The 15,376-nt window shown below is 46.2% G+C and overlaps 3 protein-coding genes across 4 annotated transcripts; 1 reads left to right on the top strand and 2 right to left on the bottom strand.

Annotated features, from left to right (window-relative positions):
- Positions 1-98: 98 nt before the first annotated feature.
- On the top strand, positions 99-1,582 carry LOC6613154 (glucose-6-phosphatase 2). The gene is made up of 5 exons (XM_002037599.2): positions 99-289; positions 347-511; positions 586-1,084; positions 1,135-1,253; positions 1,302-1,582. The coding sequence occupies exons 1-5, from the start codon at positions 204-206 to the stop codon at positions 1,483-1,485; spliced, it is 1,053 nt and encodes a 350-aa protein (XP_002037635.2). The 5' UTR covers positions 99-203; the 3' UTR covers positions 1,486-1,582.
- On the bottom strand, positions 1,446-3,705 carry LOC6613153 (pyruvate kinase). The gene is made up of 2 exons (XM_002037598.2): positions 1,721-3,705; positions 1,446-1,657 (listed from the first exon to the last, which is right to left on the bottom strand). Exons 1-2 carry the CDS (start codon positions 3,360-3,362, stop codon positions 1,635-1,637), a joined length of 1,665 nt encoding a protein of 554 aa, XP_002037634.1. The 5' UTR covers positions 3,363-3,705; the 3' UTR covers positions 1,446-1,634.
- An 80-nt stretch (positions 3,706-3,785) lies between these two features.
- LOC6613152 (inhibin beta A chain) lies at positions 3,786-10,655 on the bottom strand. Of its 2 annotated transcripts, none has more exons than XM_002037597.2 (5): positions 10,344-10,655; positions 5,641-6,914; positions 5,267-5,542; positions 4,404-4,783; positions 3,786-4,341 (listed from the first exon to the last, which is right to left on the bottom strand). In XM_002037597.2, the coding sequence occupies exons 2-5, from the start codon at positions 6,581-6,583 to the stop codon at positions 4,180-4,182; spliced, it is 1,761 nt and encodes a 586-aa protein (XP_002037633.1). In that variant the 5' UTR covers positions 6,584-6,914; positions 10,344-10,655; the 3' UTR covers positions 3,786-4,179. The 2 variants fall into 2 exon arrangements, with proteins under 2 accessions (XP_002037633.1, XP_032583323.1); XM_032727432.1 differs by lacking the exon at positions 10,344-10,655 and adding an exon at positions 7,364-7,607.
- Between the last annotated feature and the right edge of the window lie 4,721 nt (positions 10,656-15,376).

Below are 15,376 nucleotides of genomic sequence, written 5' to 3'. Positions count from 1 at the left end.
CAAGCAGTTGCGCTTTTAACACTTAAAGTACTAAAATTTATTTACCACCCCATTTTGCCAAGAAGTGCGCAGGACCACAAAATAACAGCTGTTTAAGGATGTTTACCAGTAAACAAGCAGGCCATAACAAACATTTCATATTGGCAGAAAGTCTTGAAAACATAAAAGAAGCCAGTTGCTAAAATATTTTAAGACTGAAAACAATGGAGTCGATGGTGCACATTATTTCGGAAGCGTACCATAAAACGCTCACGCGGGAGCTTTTCATCAACGAATGGGCTCAGGAACGGTTCGAACTCTCTGAATTTTCCGGCTGAATATAGCCAATATAAAATCCATTTTGCAGCTTGAGTTTTGGAAAGCCCCTTTGGCATTTTCTCAGCGTTCAGATGGAGCCAAACAACATGTTCAACATCTTTATCCCCCTATGTGGCATCTTCAGTCAGGAAATCCTACTGCATCTCTTCTCGGCATTTACCCTGATCAGCACACTGAACTCCTTCGAAAAGTGGTAAGTAGGAGAGAGAAGTCCTGAATTCAATCCTCCTTATTAATTCTTTATTCTGGACTCGGTTTTCCGGACAGGATATTTCCGGAGACGCGTCCTTTGTGGTTCCTGCGAGAGCAGTTTGCCAATAAAGTGGTTGTAGAGAAACCGGCGGTGGCCTTGGAAAGTCATCAGCTGAGCTGCGAGATGTCCGGTGGACTGCCCTGCGCCCACTCAATGACCTTCACGGTGTTCGTGCTCATCCTGGCCTCGTTCTTCTTCGTCCGCTACTGGGATCGCTCCGTGGCCTGGCGCTCTCCTTTCTGCCGCTGCATAATGTACTTGCTGATCATTGGAATGGTGGTCTGTATGTGGCTGAGTCGCCTCTACCTGGCCACCGAGTTTCTGCACCAGTGCATCCTGGGCAGCTACTTGGGCATCAGGGCTCTCAGCACCTTTGAGGGAAATGTGAAGTACTTGTTCTCGCGACCACGTCGCTATGCGGTCTCAGCTGTTTGCTTCTTGGGAGGATTGGCATTGTCGGTGTACTATGTGAAGCTGGAACTCAATATCGATCCCCATTGGTCGGTGCGCGAGGTAAGTTTCTATACACTATTTGAAACCTTATTAAATATACGATTTTTCAGGCGTTTAAATGGTGTCCGGAACCCACATATTTGCGTCATGAAGTTGGTCCTATCTTTGCACTTGTCAGAGATCTGGGAAATCTAATGGGACTGGCTTTGGCCTCGCCACTATATAAGCTGTAAGTGTGATTATTTTGGATACACAAACTGCATCAACCTCATTCCAGGGAAATGAAACAATCATCATTTTGGCGGCGATGCCGATTCCTTGGCGTCCTGGAGTTTGTTAACTATGGATTGCGCCTTTCCACGTTTAAGCAGTCTGGTCGCTTCGTTTTCTTGACCTATGAGTTTTTAAGAAATGCCATTCATTCCCTAGTACTGGTTAAGTACGTATCGAATTTTTACTAGAATAGAGGCTTTTCTAATTTTGTACAGATAAAAACTAAGGTCGCAGAATAAAATAATAATAATACTGGAATAAAAATAAAATCACGATCTTCCAAAATATTTTTGATAATCACATTTGAGGCAACCAAGTTCCATTGCTTCGGGCACAGCTACGCATTAATACTCTTCTTATCTGCAAGGATAAAATCGATGAAATAGCAAGAACATCCATTTAAACCCACATTTGAATCCTTACCACCAGGCTCCCGATTTGCCATCTGCAGGTTGGTGTTCTTTCGAGAATGCCGCCTGTCCGACCGGAACAGGCAGTCCACGCGATCCGCCTCGAAAAAGGCGTAGACCACACGGACATTGTTGGTGAACCCGCCGCCATCCTTCCAGGCACTCACAATCACAATGGGATCGCCGTCGTCGATGATGCCCCACTTCTTGGCAGAGGTCATGGCGAACTGCACCCGAGCGTCCACATCGGTGGCGTAGTCCGTGCTGGGTTCGGAGGTGTACAGAATCGGCAGGATTCCGCGATGCAGGTAAACCCAGCGGGCGGTCCGTTCGCAGCGCGTGATGGCCACGATGGGACAACGGGGTCGGAACTTGCTGACCAGAGTGGCCGAGCGCCCCGAGGTGGTCAGTACGATGATCAGGGTGGCGTTGGTGCGCTTGGCCGTCTCCACGGCTGCAATGGCCAGCGAGTGGGCCGCGTCCAGCTCGCCACGCACCTCGCTGACCAGGTCGGAAAATAGGTCTCGGAACCAGAGAACCTTCTCGGCCTCCCGGCACAATGTGTCGCAGGTGGCCACCGTCTCCTTGGGATACGACCCAATGGCCACTTCCGACGACAGCATGATGCAGTCTGCTCCATCGATGATGGAGTTGGCCAAATCGAAGCACTCGGCGCGCGTGGGATGGGGCAGAGTGCGCATGGATTCGAGGATGTGGGAGGCCACTATGACCGGCTTGCCCGCCTTGTTGCACTGGCCCAGTATGCTCTTCTGGGTGATGAAGAGCTTTTCGATGGGTATCTGGGTGCCCAGGTCCGCTCGCGAAAGCAGCAATCCATCCGCCGCACGCAGAATCTCCGAGAACCTGCTCAGAGCTATCTTGCTGTCCATCTTGGCGATGATCTTGATGTGCTTGCCCTTCTCGCCGAGCACCGTTCGCAGCTCCTTCACGTTCTTGGCACTGCGCACAGCGGAGGCGAAGAGGAAGTCCACGTTGGCCTTTATGCTGAACTGGATGTCGAACATGTCCTTCTCAGAGACGGCGGGCAGATCGATCTCGATCTCCGGCAGAATCACGTTGCAGTTGTTGTTCAGCTGGCCGCCGTGAATGACCTCGCACAGCAGACCATCCACACCCACCTCCAAGATGTGGAGCAGCAGCCTGCCGTCGTCGATGAACAGACGATCGCCCGTCTTGGTCAGGTTAATGATGTTCGGGTAGTCCACGTAAACCGCCTCCTTGTTGCCCTTGTCGTACAGATCCCGGTTGATAGAGAGCCGCAGATTATCGCCGCTGCGCAGGAACACATCTCCATCCAGTAGGCCAGTACGGATCTGGGGTCCACGCGTGTCCGCCGCAATGGCCACCGTTCGAATCTGGCCCGTCTCCTTATGAATCCTCTCCAGCGCCTCGTTGATCAGCTCGATTGTTTTCGAGTGCATCTCGTGCGATTCGTGGGAGAAGTTCAGACGGAATATATTCACTCCGCGCATTATCATGGTGTATATGGTGTCGGCGTTCCGTGAACTGACCGATATGGTCGCGATCAGGGACACCAGGCGCTGATGGGACGCCTGCTGCACAAGGTCCAGCTCGCAGATGTGGCTCAGCTGGGTGGAGCCCTCCTTTAGCACGGATTTCGCGGACAGCGACATGATTGTAAATTTGGGATAAGAGGAATAACTTAAAATTTTGGACAACTACCATTAAAATCAATCACTCTGCAGTTATAAAAAACTCTGTGACGTTTTACGAACAGGATAGTAAGCTGTTTATTACAAAGGAATACTATTTTAGAAATCTATTGTTTAAATTGGCTGAAGTTCATTGTTAAGCGCAGTTGAAATGCAGAGCCTGCCAAACTGTAAAATGCCCAAAAGTATGCTACATTCCATGGACTTCCTACAATACAATTGCTTTTTGCGATACAACGTTTTACCATTTTTCAATTGGTTAAGATAGTTTCTAAAACCATACATTCCATATTGTAACTAAAATACTTGGTTTTGTATGCAACAAAGTGCATTATGCACTTTCATTAGTTTGTGGATATGCTGCCCCTATAAAAAATGCATATCTTACATATTTAAATTATGTTTTATTTTGCGATTTTAATGTTTTCTGCTAATAACTCAATACACGCTACTTAAACAATGGAAATCACTGCTTTACGTTTAAAGATAGCTATTAAATTAATTGGAGCCATTGGCTAACTACCTACATACTTCGAGAGCTTAAGTACATTGACTTTAGCTTTTAACTATCAACTAGTGGCAGCTCATACATTACAGGTAACTACGATTAAATGACAACGCTAATCGCTAATGTAAATGCCTTGCGAAATGAGTTTAAATTAGTTGGAGAGAAATGTAGTTGGATGGATGGATGCTGGCTGAAATGGAGCGAAATGGAGTCTACGTCTAATTTGTCCGATGTAACGTAAATGTAACTTGGCTAATCCTATCCGCCTCTCTATCTGCAGCCACACGACTCCACCACCATGTTGGGCAGCGTCTTCACCGTCGCCGTGTTGCTCGAGTCCATCACGACCAGCTGCAGCGAGGAATACTGTTTGGCGGTGCAGCAGGGCACCAACTCAAGCGACTTGTTAGCACCGCTCGTGGAGAGAATTTTCTGCAAGGGAATAGGATGTTCATTAGTTTCATCAGCAATTCCTCAGAGAATGGGCTACCTACCATTATGGAGCTGTGGTGGGAGGCCGCTTGCGTAACACTCGCCACCGAGCTGCAGGATCCGCGACAGAAGTAGGCATTGTAGCCCTCCGGCTTCAGGATCCAGTTGCTCCAGCCGATGTCCCGGAAGGAGATGTACAGGTGCTCCCGACAGCACTCGGTCATTCCGCTGGAGCAGTTGATGCTGCGCTTCTGGCGACTCTTGCGCCGCCTGTTCTGCATGTCGATCACGATGAACGGCCGGTAGTCCTTGTCCACCGAGATGATCTCCTCCATGTCGCTGACATCGCAGCCGCCGCAGGTGATTTGGATGAGGTGGCTCAGCTCGTGGCCGCTGATCCAGTGCTTGATGGGCCACTCAATGTCGATCTTCATCCACTCATCTGAAAGTATGCGAAAGGAAAAGCAGAGCAGTTAGTTAGGTGTTCCACAGAGGCTCCTTCTCTTCTCCCAGAATCGCAACATGTTCCTTATCTGGCAACTGACCCCAGGAACTCCCAATTGCGCTGGGTTGTGGTCAAAGTTCAGTTTTTGCACCCACGAATAATATTTTGTCAAGTTATTCACCCACATGAATTCGAGATTCGAGGCGAGCTATCAAGCAGTGCTATCACGAATCTGCGCAATGATCTGTCTAATTGAAAACACAAACAAGCGGTTGTCAACGTTGGCACTTATCGGCGTTCTTTATAATTTTTATAATACCCATCTAGTATAGACATGTCACATATTTTGATTTGTCCCCCGAGGGTATTGGGGGTCAGTTTTGGCCGTTCCGCGGCTGGTGTGTGATTCTTTTCGGGGCATGATTACGCTCTGGGGGGATGAGTGTTTATACTATACTAATGTATACTGCGTGTACCCACCTTGCACATTCACCGACTGGATGGCTATGGTCTTGGCCGCCGACAAATACTTGGAGTCCTTCTGGTGATCCACCTCCACCTCGGAGACGACGATCGTCTGCTGGGCACTGGTGCTGTTCACCGACGCCCTGTCGGTGCGGTTCTGCTTGTTCTTGAAGAGCCACAGGACGGCGGTGCTCACGTCGAAGCCCTCGGCATCTGCGTCGTCGATCTTGAAGGTGAAGCACATGGACGGATTGGATTTTCCGTCTCTCGCTCGGTTGCACTCGACTTCCTCTGTAAGAATAAAGGAGACTGTTAGCAAAGTCGGAATGGGGTAAGGATTCCCTTTGAAGTTAAGCTTCAATATTTACTTTCTTAGTAAATTTCCTTACCTCTATTTAGCAGTATGAACTTCTTGCTAGTGCGAGCGTAGTAATCGTCCAGCTCCTTGTTCTTGGTGCTGTCGTCCGGATGGGAGAGAGTCATCCCGTCGAAGATGGGCTTGGGCAGCTCCACGGCCGACACCTTGGGGCTCTCCTTGAGACGCAGCTTCTCCAGGATCTGCTGCTTGACGAACTCGATGCGTAAGTGGGTCAGCTGCTCCTCGGTGATGTGCTCCACCTGGCGGTTGCTCTCGCACTTGGGGCATCCTCCGGCGCTGGACTTCACCGAAATGGTGATGTTCCTCTCACCCAGTGGGAGCTCAGGCTCTATGGGCGTTTCCGGCTTCTGATCCAGGTCCAGATCGAGATCGAGATCCTTCTCCTGATCCTGCTGGTCTTCGGCCATCAGTTCGTTGCGTACAAAGTCCAGGGGAGAAAGATCATCGAACTGATCATCGGAGGACAGGGATGACTCCTCGGGGGCATCTCCGTACATGATGGGCAACTCCACGGGCGGGCTCACATATCGGTGTGCCTTCTCCTCCTGCTCCATGAGATGTTGCCACAATCGGGGCACCTTCAGCTGCTCCGAATGGGAGCCGGGATGGTTGTAGCTCAGCTCCTGCTGCAGGACGTGCTGCCTCTTCTGGATGACGTGGCGCCTCAGGCGGGCATAGTACTCATGCTTGGTGATCGGTACATCGTCCTCCTCGCTGGTCGGATCCGGTTCCAGGTGCTTCAGCTGGCGGGATCGTTGCTGCCGGATGTGGTGCTGCTGCTGCAGCTGCTGCGAGGTGTGCTGCACATGGGGATGCGGCTGGTGCTTGGGATGCGGTCGCAGGATGTCGCCGCGGGAACTCGGATGGGAGCGGGCGTGGAGGCGATTGTATACGTTCCTGTTCTCCAGGGCCAGACACACCAGCAACACCAGGGCTATAAAGTACTTGGCCATTTCTGAATATGTACTTTTGACTTCTCTCTTTTTCAAACTGTGAGATATTCTATATGTATCTTATGATCTTCTGGATCGCCTTTGGTTTCACTCTTGTTTTATCGGCTGGGGCTGATTGCTATCTGTTTGGCAGCATTAAAACATCAATTGTTCCGGCTTTCAGGTTTACAAAACTCATAGAATTGCAGCTAGTTTCACTTATTGTTGCCGTTTTATAGCCTTGTTTGAGCACTTTTAAAACGTTTATCCGTTTTTTATGATTTTATATAGCAACGACTTATACGCTTGAATGATGCATGTTCAATATTTTAAAATTTTCGTTATGTTTCGTCTGCAAATAAGAAGAAATTTGTAACTTAATTAATATTGTAGGCACATTCCGATCATTAATCATATAAATTAAAACAGCTATGCCCTAAATTTTCTCATAAATATCTTTCCGAACGCGCTGCCCCAATTAAAATGCAATTTAATATGCCAGCGGATCAGGTGCACTTATCACTATCACTCAGTAAGCTCGAAGTCTCGCTTCATTTTTGCACCGAATTGCATCATTTATTCCATATCGTTGAGTTCGAATTGGCAGGTGGCAAAGTGCACATCGTTTTTTGACATTAATTCCGGGAAGATTTAGTTTAATTCAGTATTCAATTTCACATTATCACTTGGGGCAAATAGTTTATCTGGACTGCGACTCGAATCGAAAGCGTAGTTGCGCAGATCCGCTGATAAGCGGGCGCAATTAGATGGCAATTAGGTGGACGTGGATCCCACACGTACCGTGGTGAGCACACTCCGACTTGCTCCAATGGGATCTCAATCTGCTCAGCCGGATGAAGCCGCCGGGGGTTGCGGCATTAACTTTGAACCCGGACACGAAACGCGAGTGGCACGGGCCTTATAGCATAGCTGCGATCGCGCGTCTATATAGTATTCCACTTGTGGTATGGTATATGGTATAGTATGGTATTGGAGCTGCTTTCTCTTCCGACATGCGGCAGCGCAAACGAGTTGTGAATGAATGAAGCGGTTGGCTGATTAGTGGAACAATTTATGTGACGATCGCCGAGCGTTTGATTGATCGTTCCGCGAGCGCCAGCCGAACCGCACCGAACCGAACCGAAACAATCCGAACCACTCGAATCGTAGCGTATCTGACGGATCGTTTCGTATCGGATCCAAGCTGAGCGGTTCGGCTCTCGATTTCCCAGACTATGACTATAGACAATGGTTATGGTTACATGGCGCTCTCTCTTTAGCCGAAGACAATTGGATATGCAAGTGGGGTGCAGCATTGCATCAGCTTCTTGAAAACGCCAAGCCACCGAATTGCATAAAATTCTTAATTGCACTTTTATTTTTAACCTCCCCCTCCCCAACCTGACGATGCCACGCCCCCAGTGGGCGGCGTCACTATCTGATGGCATTTTTGGCACTCGCTTGGCCACAATGGGGCATTTTGATATCAAGTGAATTTATGATCGCTTCAAACCGAATTGAATCGATTCGAATCGAGTCGAGTCGAGTGGCCCATTCATGCTAATTACCCCGCAGCGTTATCAAGCTTGACTTTGATGATCCGACTCGATTGTGTGTCAATCAATTAATAGTGAACACGTTGCTGATAAGGGCGGTCTCCCACTTTTGGTCCACAAATCGGGAGCATGGAATATGTAGTGCGGCATTTAACCAATTAACTGCGCTTAGCATGCGATTCTGGGCAATCCTAATCGGATTCGATTAATAGATGCGCATTTCAAATACATAGTGTGTGTTTTCCAATTTAAATGCGAACGGGAAATTCATGAGTATTTCGGTTGGGAATTTCATCAGCCAGAATTTCTGGTCTCGGCTACCTAAATGTGAAGCAGTCGAGTAAGGTCAAGAAAAGCATTTTGAAGACCGGCAGATCACGAGTTTTATATTATACCGCCTATTCGATTTAGCCATAAAAGCTGAACACGTGCCGGATTCGCTTGTCACGAACTGTGATTTTCTGAAGCCTATTAGATCATCGAGATGAATAGAAATGATCTATACTATACGGAGCAGGTCCATTTAATTGATAGAAATTTTGTAGGCCTCAGCGAATTCTGGCAACATTGTTGGTGCGGCTTAACCAAAAGCAAATTAATGGGGGTTCTTGTCACAAAATAATACACAACAGCTACGACGCACGATTTCATATCAGATGTTTAGCTATAGGACTATGGCACCTTTACTTGCACAATTAACTTTGAACCACTTTACAATTGCAGCTTTAGCTTTAAATGTTCCTATAAGTTACATAAGGTATTACATTTTTCCACTGGCCCTCAGCATAGGTCGCACCACTTATCAACTCATCGCATATTTTTCCACAATCTACGTAGATTGCCACGTTCCAAAATCTGCTCCATTTTGTTTTTTCCACCACAATCAACCTGACGTCGATTGAAGCGACTGGGGGCCACATAATGACAGATCAGATCGGATGGGCTGGGATCTGATAGGATGGGTTGCGATCGGATGAGGAAGCAGGGATTGGATGGTAGCACACACGCGACATGTGACACGTTTTGTACGTACTCTTCGTTTTTGACGTAACTCGAGCTGCCTGCACTGCACTGGACTCAATGACTGACTTAATGACTGACTTGACTGACCGACTTATCACAGGCAGGAATCGAAGCCGAGGCGTGCGACTGCGATGCGATGCGGGTCAGGGGAAAAGGGGTGCGGCTGGGAAGGGGGCCAGAAGTTGAAGAAGGTCACTTAACGCCCGGCAGTCATGGCTACGTCATCGAGCACGCCACCAGCGCGTGATCAGAGGCAAAAGCTGAAGTGAAGACTCCGCGGTTGCCATGTCGATGCAAATCGGAGCAAAAAACTGCTGTGGCTGCGAATGGGGAGTTGGGGCGTTGGGGAGTTGGGGGTCTGGAGATGCCTCGAGTGGAGGTGCAAAGTACAGCCGCTTGGAGGAGATGACTTCTTGACTAAGCGACTCTGCTTGGGGGTTTTCCATGGGCCTGCCCGTATCATTTTCGCATTAATTACGGGGCAGCTGGGACTGGATGTGGGGCTGGGACTCGGACTTGGAGTGGGGCTATCGTAATTGCCGGGCATTATCACTTGCATTTCTTCTTCGCGCGCTGCAGTTGAATGCACTGCGACAAAAACACGGCGGCTTCCATCGGTTTTTGGCAATAAATCACGGCGATCACGCATTTCTCGCCGATCAGGGGTTGGGAGCATGCCACGATCTGGACTTTGGAACCACTCACGGAGATTGCCCCGATTGCCAGAAGCGTCGCAAATTAATCTGCCATAATACTTTTCTCGCCACACGCTCATCGGCGATGCTACCATAAATCAAGTGCAGGGATTAACTAAGATCATCATTGATAGCAACTAAATTTGGCCAATGACTCTCGACGTGGCCGAAATTCGCCAAGAGCTTTTGGAGGTTATGCGCCTGGGTTATAGGCTCGAAAATTATCAATCAATCAATCAATCGGTGATGGATAGGCCTCTGATCGATAAACCATTCACTGCATGATTAGTTTTTAATCACGGCATGATTTTCCAAAAGTGAAACTAGAAACTTCCCTGCGATTTGGTAATACTTGATCTTGAGTCTTTAAACAAAAGATACAATTTCTAGTATCTCATGCTTAAGCAATTCACCAAAATTCGTCACTCTCCTATTTCACTTTAAGCTCATTTGTGGCACTTTTATTTAATCTGGTTACACAATAAGCCCTTGTGTTATGTAACTCACCCAACTTAATAATCCATTGTCGAAATGCTCGAATAACTTAGCACATTGTTTGCAATCTTCTGCGAAAGGATGCTTATCAAATGTCCTTGAGTGATTCTACAACCGATTGTCCGTTTATTTGTTTTCGCAAATCACTTTCGCAAACTCTTTATTGTTTTGAATTTCACCACTTGAACTTAATTTCCTAAAAGTGACGAGCTGATATGTTTTCGCTGAGCAAAAACAAATGTTCTGAAGAAACATACATTAAGTATTATTCGTTCACACCAAGTTTCATGTACGATTTGCACGATTTGAATAATTTTCGGTCCGATCGTTGGGAACGTCTGCGTGTGAATAATTCGACGATGGGCGGCGCAGCGGCCGCAAAAGCTGCCCTGGAGCGGTACGACTAACGGTATCTGTGGGGAGCGGTATGGGTGTGAGTATGGGCCTGGGCATTCGTATGGGTATGGGTATGTCCCACTCTTCGGGCGGCAGACAGTTCAGTTTCAGTTTGTTTGATAACAGACCCGCCGCCGATCATTGGCGCACTCCGCTGCTCTGCGTTTTAAGCGATGCGCAATTCTACTTTGCTTCCCAGCAAGTGCGACAGAGAGAGAGCGAGAGCCACTGATAATGGGTGGCTTTCCCCCCTGGCCCACAGCGGCGTTTTAGGTCCGGTTGGCTCCCATCCGATCGACTCCTGCATCGAACACCCACGCGGCTCGAGGCTGGAGCATCGAACACGTTCGCTGGCCGGCGCTCCATGTTCGATGGCCGCTCGTGAGTTCGAGCCGGTTGGGGATGGGGATCGAGCCCCAGCATTCGTCACCCAAAACGTGAGCTGACGTCGCGCCGGTGGGGTTTTATCGCTCGATCCAACCGGTCCAAAGTCCAGCGGCAGTCCAGTCCGGCGGATTGCCTTTCCCTGATAGCCGACATTGCCTAATGGCGATTGGTTCTCACAGCCAACGCGATACCATTGCTTTCTTTTGATGGCCCAAAGTCTATTAATACGCGGTACTAGCGAGGGGTATGACTAAAACTGAGGTATTACCATGAATTCTAGAAGAAAGTACGTATGTGTTCCTGATGACATCATCGAACTGGAGAATATGCAAACGATGTCCTGAATGTAATATATCGAATATACTATTAGCCTCCCACTAAGTATCCCCAATTTCAGACTCCACCCAACGTCTGCCTTCCTGTTTTTGTTTAGCTCTTGGCCAGCTAATCGCTCTCCTCTTGACCATTTTACGATGTGGCTTTTACGACATTTGGGGTTTCTTGTTTTGAACTTGCTGGCCGCTTCCATTGATTAGCATGTGTGATATCATAATTTTGAAGTTTTCACGCCCGTCGAGCATGGTTCTCTTGAGATTACCCCGGAGGACTTTAATATGTAAATGGCTTATATTAATTAAAAGCTGGCTCTGATTGCGTATCGCCGTGTTTCACTTTCAAACCTCATGCCAATCGACTGATTAAGTCCGTCCCGAGTTTTGTTTACCTTGAGATTTTACAATAAAGCATTCACCTCAAATATAATGCGATGGAATCGCACAATATACCTTTCGTAATTTGTATACTCAGGATCGAGGCAAAATCTCACTTTAAACGTCTAATTTTTAAATGTGGCGCGCGTGCTGAAAAACACGTCACAAATGTCGGCTTATCGTGGCCAGGCCTCTGGAATTTCAGTTTTCATTAAAACAGTATTTTTGTGTCATAATTAAGTCAACAATATAAGATGTTCATACCCTTGATAGGGGTACTATGACTTTAGTAACAAGTTTGAGCTTCAAATTATGGCTTAAAGTTAACTTAAACATTTAAAGATTCATTCTATTATTTTCTGAATTATTCATCTCGCTTCATTTGATTATAAATGGCCTTATTCGTCTAGACTTTGGCCTTGCATTTGATCAGGAAAATTATACGCCTGTCTAGTGAGTATTTGATTCAAATAACAGATCAGGAAAGTAAAGTCTAAAAATGTGAACTCAAAAAATAGAGTTATTGAAACGATTTGAATCTAGTTCTACTATTCCTGGTTTAATAGGTTAAGAAGAGGGCCAGCAGAACAAAGTCTTCTGATTACAGAGGATTTCTTGTTGACAACCGGAAAGTAGCCAGACAAAACACAAATACCATATACACTGTTTTTATATATTCATTTTGATAACCATTGATAACACCCACGATTTTCGATTTAATTATAAAAAGTAATTTCAAAAAAAAAAAAAACTCATGGTTTGACCCAATAAAATATAAACAACAAGTAGCTATTTTAATCACAGTGTTGAAAATGGCTGAGCACCCATCGAAATTTAAGGGCAGTAATTAAAGCTGAAAACTAATTAGCAAACTAATTAACACGTGCTCGACTTTGCGGGCATTCCACCGAACAGGTGTGACTCCGATTGTGGTCTGTTCATGTGGACTGAGCGTGGATCCTCAAGGAGATAATCGAACTGGAGCCAAAAATAATTCTACAGCTCGGACTAAACGAAGTGAAATTAATTAAAATTTTCAGCTGAATGAGGGGGCACTTAATCAGCTCGCTGGGGAAACTTTCCGCTCGCTCTGTAAGTGCGAACAAATTGATATTGAGCGTAGTAATTGCGGAGCCATGAACGGAATTGACAACTTGGACTTTGGAGCACGCGAGATGAGGCGCCTGCATTCACCCATCCCTCCATCCATCCCTTCATCCAACCATCCAGCCAACCAACCAACCATCCATCCAGACAGACAGGCTAGACGAGATCGGGCGCAGATCGAAACTGAACCACGCACAAGCATAAGTGAATATCTTTTTGTGGGACCAAAGTCCACTTACGAGTCATGCGCCAGTCGTGTGTGAACCAAATTCGAATCTTATTTTATCGAATCGTCTCACTCAATTCACTCAATCATCTGGGCTGCACCCAGAGCAATTAGCCAAGGCATCCACGCATGCACCTCGTGTCTGCCGGAATTTCGAGTTCCCAACCGCTCGAGATGATGAACGCCAACCCGTGACGTTGCTCCTCCGCCAGATGACGATGATGACGGCGACGACGACGAGTTGCCTTTGTTGTCACCTCTTTTTGCATTTATTCAAAATAGCACAACGCTCTTTATCGCCGACTAGTGTGGCGAGGCGACCCGATCTAAAAATAGCATCCACGAATATCGAGCTTCCTTTCCACTTATTTTCGAATTGATGTGGTCAGTTTTTATGGTCCCCAAGTGACACTCGAGCCAATCCGTACCACATGCCCAAGATTGCGGGAAAGGTGCTAATGGATAGTCTATCTAGATTGTATAAGAACTAGAGCTTACTAGGAATACGGAAAGAGTATTTGGGTGGTCTTTGTTTAGTTTACAATGAGAAAGATATGATGGTTCATATTCATAAGTAACGAAGAAGCCTTGACAAACTTTGTTAATTAAACTGATAAAGTAAACAATTAGGCATGCATGGCATAAATGATAATTAATTTGTCGATGGTTTCTGTGGCAGATAAGCTCATTAGGCATTAACAATCAATTGACCTTTGTCGTACACGTTGGAATCAGAATATATTTCCTAAGAATCATATACGAACGCAATCTATGTGATTCATGTATTCATGCAGCGAAGACAAAGTCTAAACCTGGTGAAATTATCAGCTATAATCTATATATCTTTATAATCTACATGAAGATTAGAAGAAGTGAGAACTTCAGTTGTGCCTATTGCACATCTGGATTGCTCGAGTATAAGCACTTGATAAGGTGCAAGTGCCGAATAAACCACATATGCAAAGCAAATAAAACCAATGGCCATTATAGGTGGCTCGTGTAGCCTTGCCATAACCTCGACCACCAAAACGATTGATACCACATGGAATCAGAAAGAAAACATAGGAAAAAACCAAACATTCATTGATTGCGAGTCTAATCGGGCGATGCAGGCGGAAAGAACACTATTTTGGGGGTGGGAAAATTCGCATTACCTCATCAAGTTGCCCCAAACCAAACCACAGCAATCATGCCAATTGCCCCAATTCAAATCGATTGGTCTCGATGACGCAGCAACCCCAATAATGCAATTGCCCCACGGCCAAATCGGATCGAGCGCGTGCCGCCTCGCTTATCGCCATTTGGGAGCAAGTTCAAGTGACCACCGACCAAGAGCCACTAGTCACTGCTGCTCCCTGCTCACTTCTGTCCACTTCCCACTGATAACCGATAGTGATAAGTGCGTTAGCGAGTGCGTGTTAACATTCCGCTCTCCGCTTCAATCATCAATCATCGGCGATCGATCTCGATCGATTTGAGCCCGAGGACTGGCCGTTTAATTAACTTCTTCGCCAGCGATTACCGATTGCCGTGCGAGGGTTCCCAAGATAAACGATATGGGAAATCACGAACCCCGAGTATGGCTAGCCGCCTGATTGGGGCGTGAAGGTGACCAGCACTATCCAATATCGTGATTTGCGCGTCGTAAAGGATTGTTAATGATTCACCAAAGATAAAGCAATACAAAAGTCATAGGAAAGCAAGTCGATAAATTGTTCTGTTCTAATAAGTAAGATTTAAGATCGTATCAGGTTACTATGTATTAATATTCCTATAGTATTTTTATTCTTAATATTAAAAAATATATCCTTTTAGTTGTAAAAACAATGTGTAAAAAACATTAACTATTTTTGTGACAAAGTATTAATTAAATTATATATTTTAATTATTATAAATTTAAAAATGTATTTAAGATGGACTTGTCAGCCCAAAAGTAGACACGACTTTTTAATCATGCATTTCCAAAACAAAATAAATTGCTGTGATTTAATGTCACAGCTATACTATTTTGTCTTATCGTTAGATAAGTAATTTGTTTTGATTTGTTAGGAATAGAAGATAAAGTTCATGTCAAATCTCAGTTATCATAGGCGGAGGAAATAGTACGGAAAGTGAAACTTGGCAGAGAAAAGCTTTGCTCTGCAGCAAATGGCAACATTGTGTGCCATTGAGACACTTCCGCTCCAGTACGCATGCACCAAAAAACATACTGCGAACAG

Source organism: Drosophila sechellia, chromosome 2L (genome assembly GCF_004382195.2).
Source record: "Drosophila sechellia strain sech25 chromosome 2L, ASM438219v1, whole genome shotgun sequence".
In the NCBI taxonomy this organism is placed as follows: Eukaryota; Metazoa; Arthropoda; class Insecta; order Diptera; family Drosophilidae; genus Drosophila; species Drosophila sechellia.
Note: the sequence above shows the minus strand (reverse complement) of the source record. Positions and strands in the feature narration are given on the sequence as shown.

Excerpts from the sequence above, each read along its gene's own strand:
- LOC6613153 (XM_002037598.2), bottom strand. The coding sequence starts at position 3,362 with ATGTCGCTGTCCGCGAAATCCGTGCTAAAGGAGGGCTCCACCCAGCTG. Across the intron at positions 1,658-1,720 it reads GGCAAATCGGGAGCCTGGTG|ATAAGAAGAGTATTAATGCG; the intron begins GTAAGGATTCAA and ends TTATCCTTGCAG.
- LOC6613152 (XM_002037597.2), bottom strand. The coding sequence starts at position 6,583 with ATGGCCAAGTACTTTATAGCCCTGGTGTTGCTGGTGTGTCTGGCCCTG. Across the intron at positions 5,543-5,640 it reads GTTCATACTGCTAAATAGAG|AGGAAGTCGAGTGCAACCGA; the intron begins GTAAGGAAATTT and ends TTATTCTTACAG. Across the intron at positions 4,342-4,403 it reads CCCACCACAGCTCCATAATG|AAAATTCTCTCCACGAGCGG; the intron begins GTAGGTAGCCCA and ends ATTCCCTTGCAG.
- LOC6613154 (XM_002037599.2), top strand. The coding sequence starts at position 204 with ATGGAGTCGATGGTGCACATTATTTCGGAAGCGTACCATAAAACGCTC. Across the intron at positions 1,085-1,134 it reads CCCATTGGTCGGTGCGCGAG|GCGTTTAAATGGTGTCCGGA; the intron begins GTAAGTTTCTAT and ends ACGATTTTTCAG. Across the intron at positions 1,254-1,301 it reads GCCTCGCCACTATATAAGCT|GGAAATGAAACAATCATCAT; the intron begins GTAAGTGTGATT and ends ACCTCATTCCAG.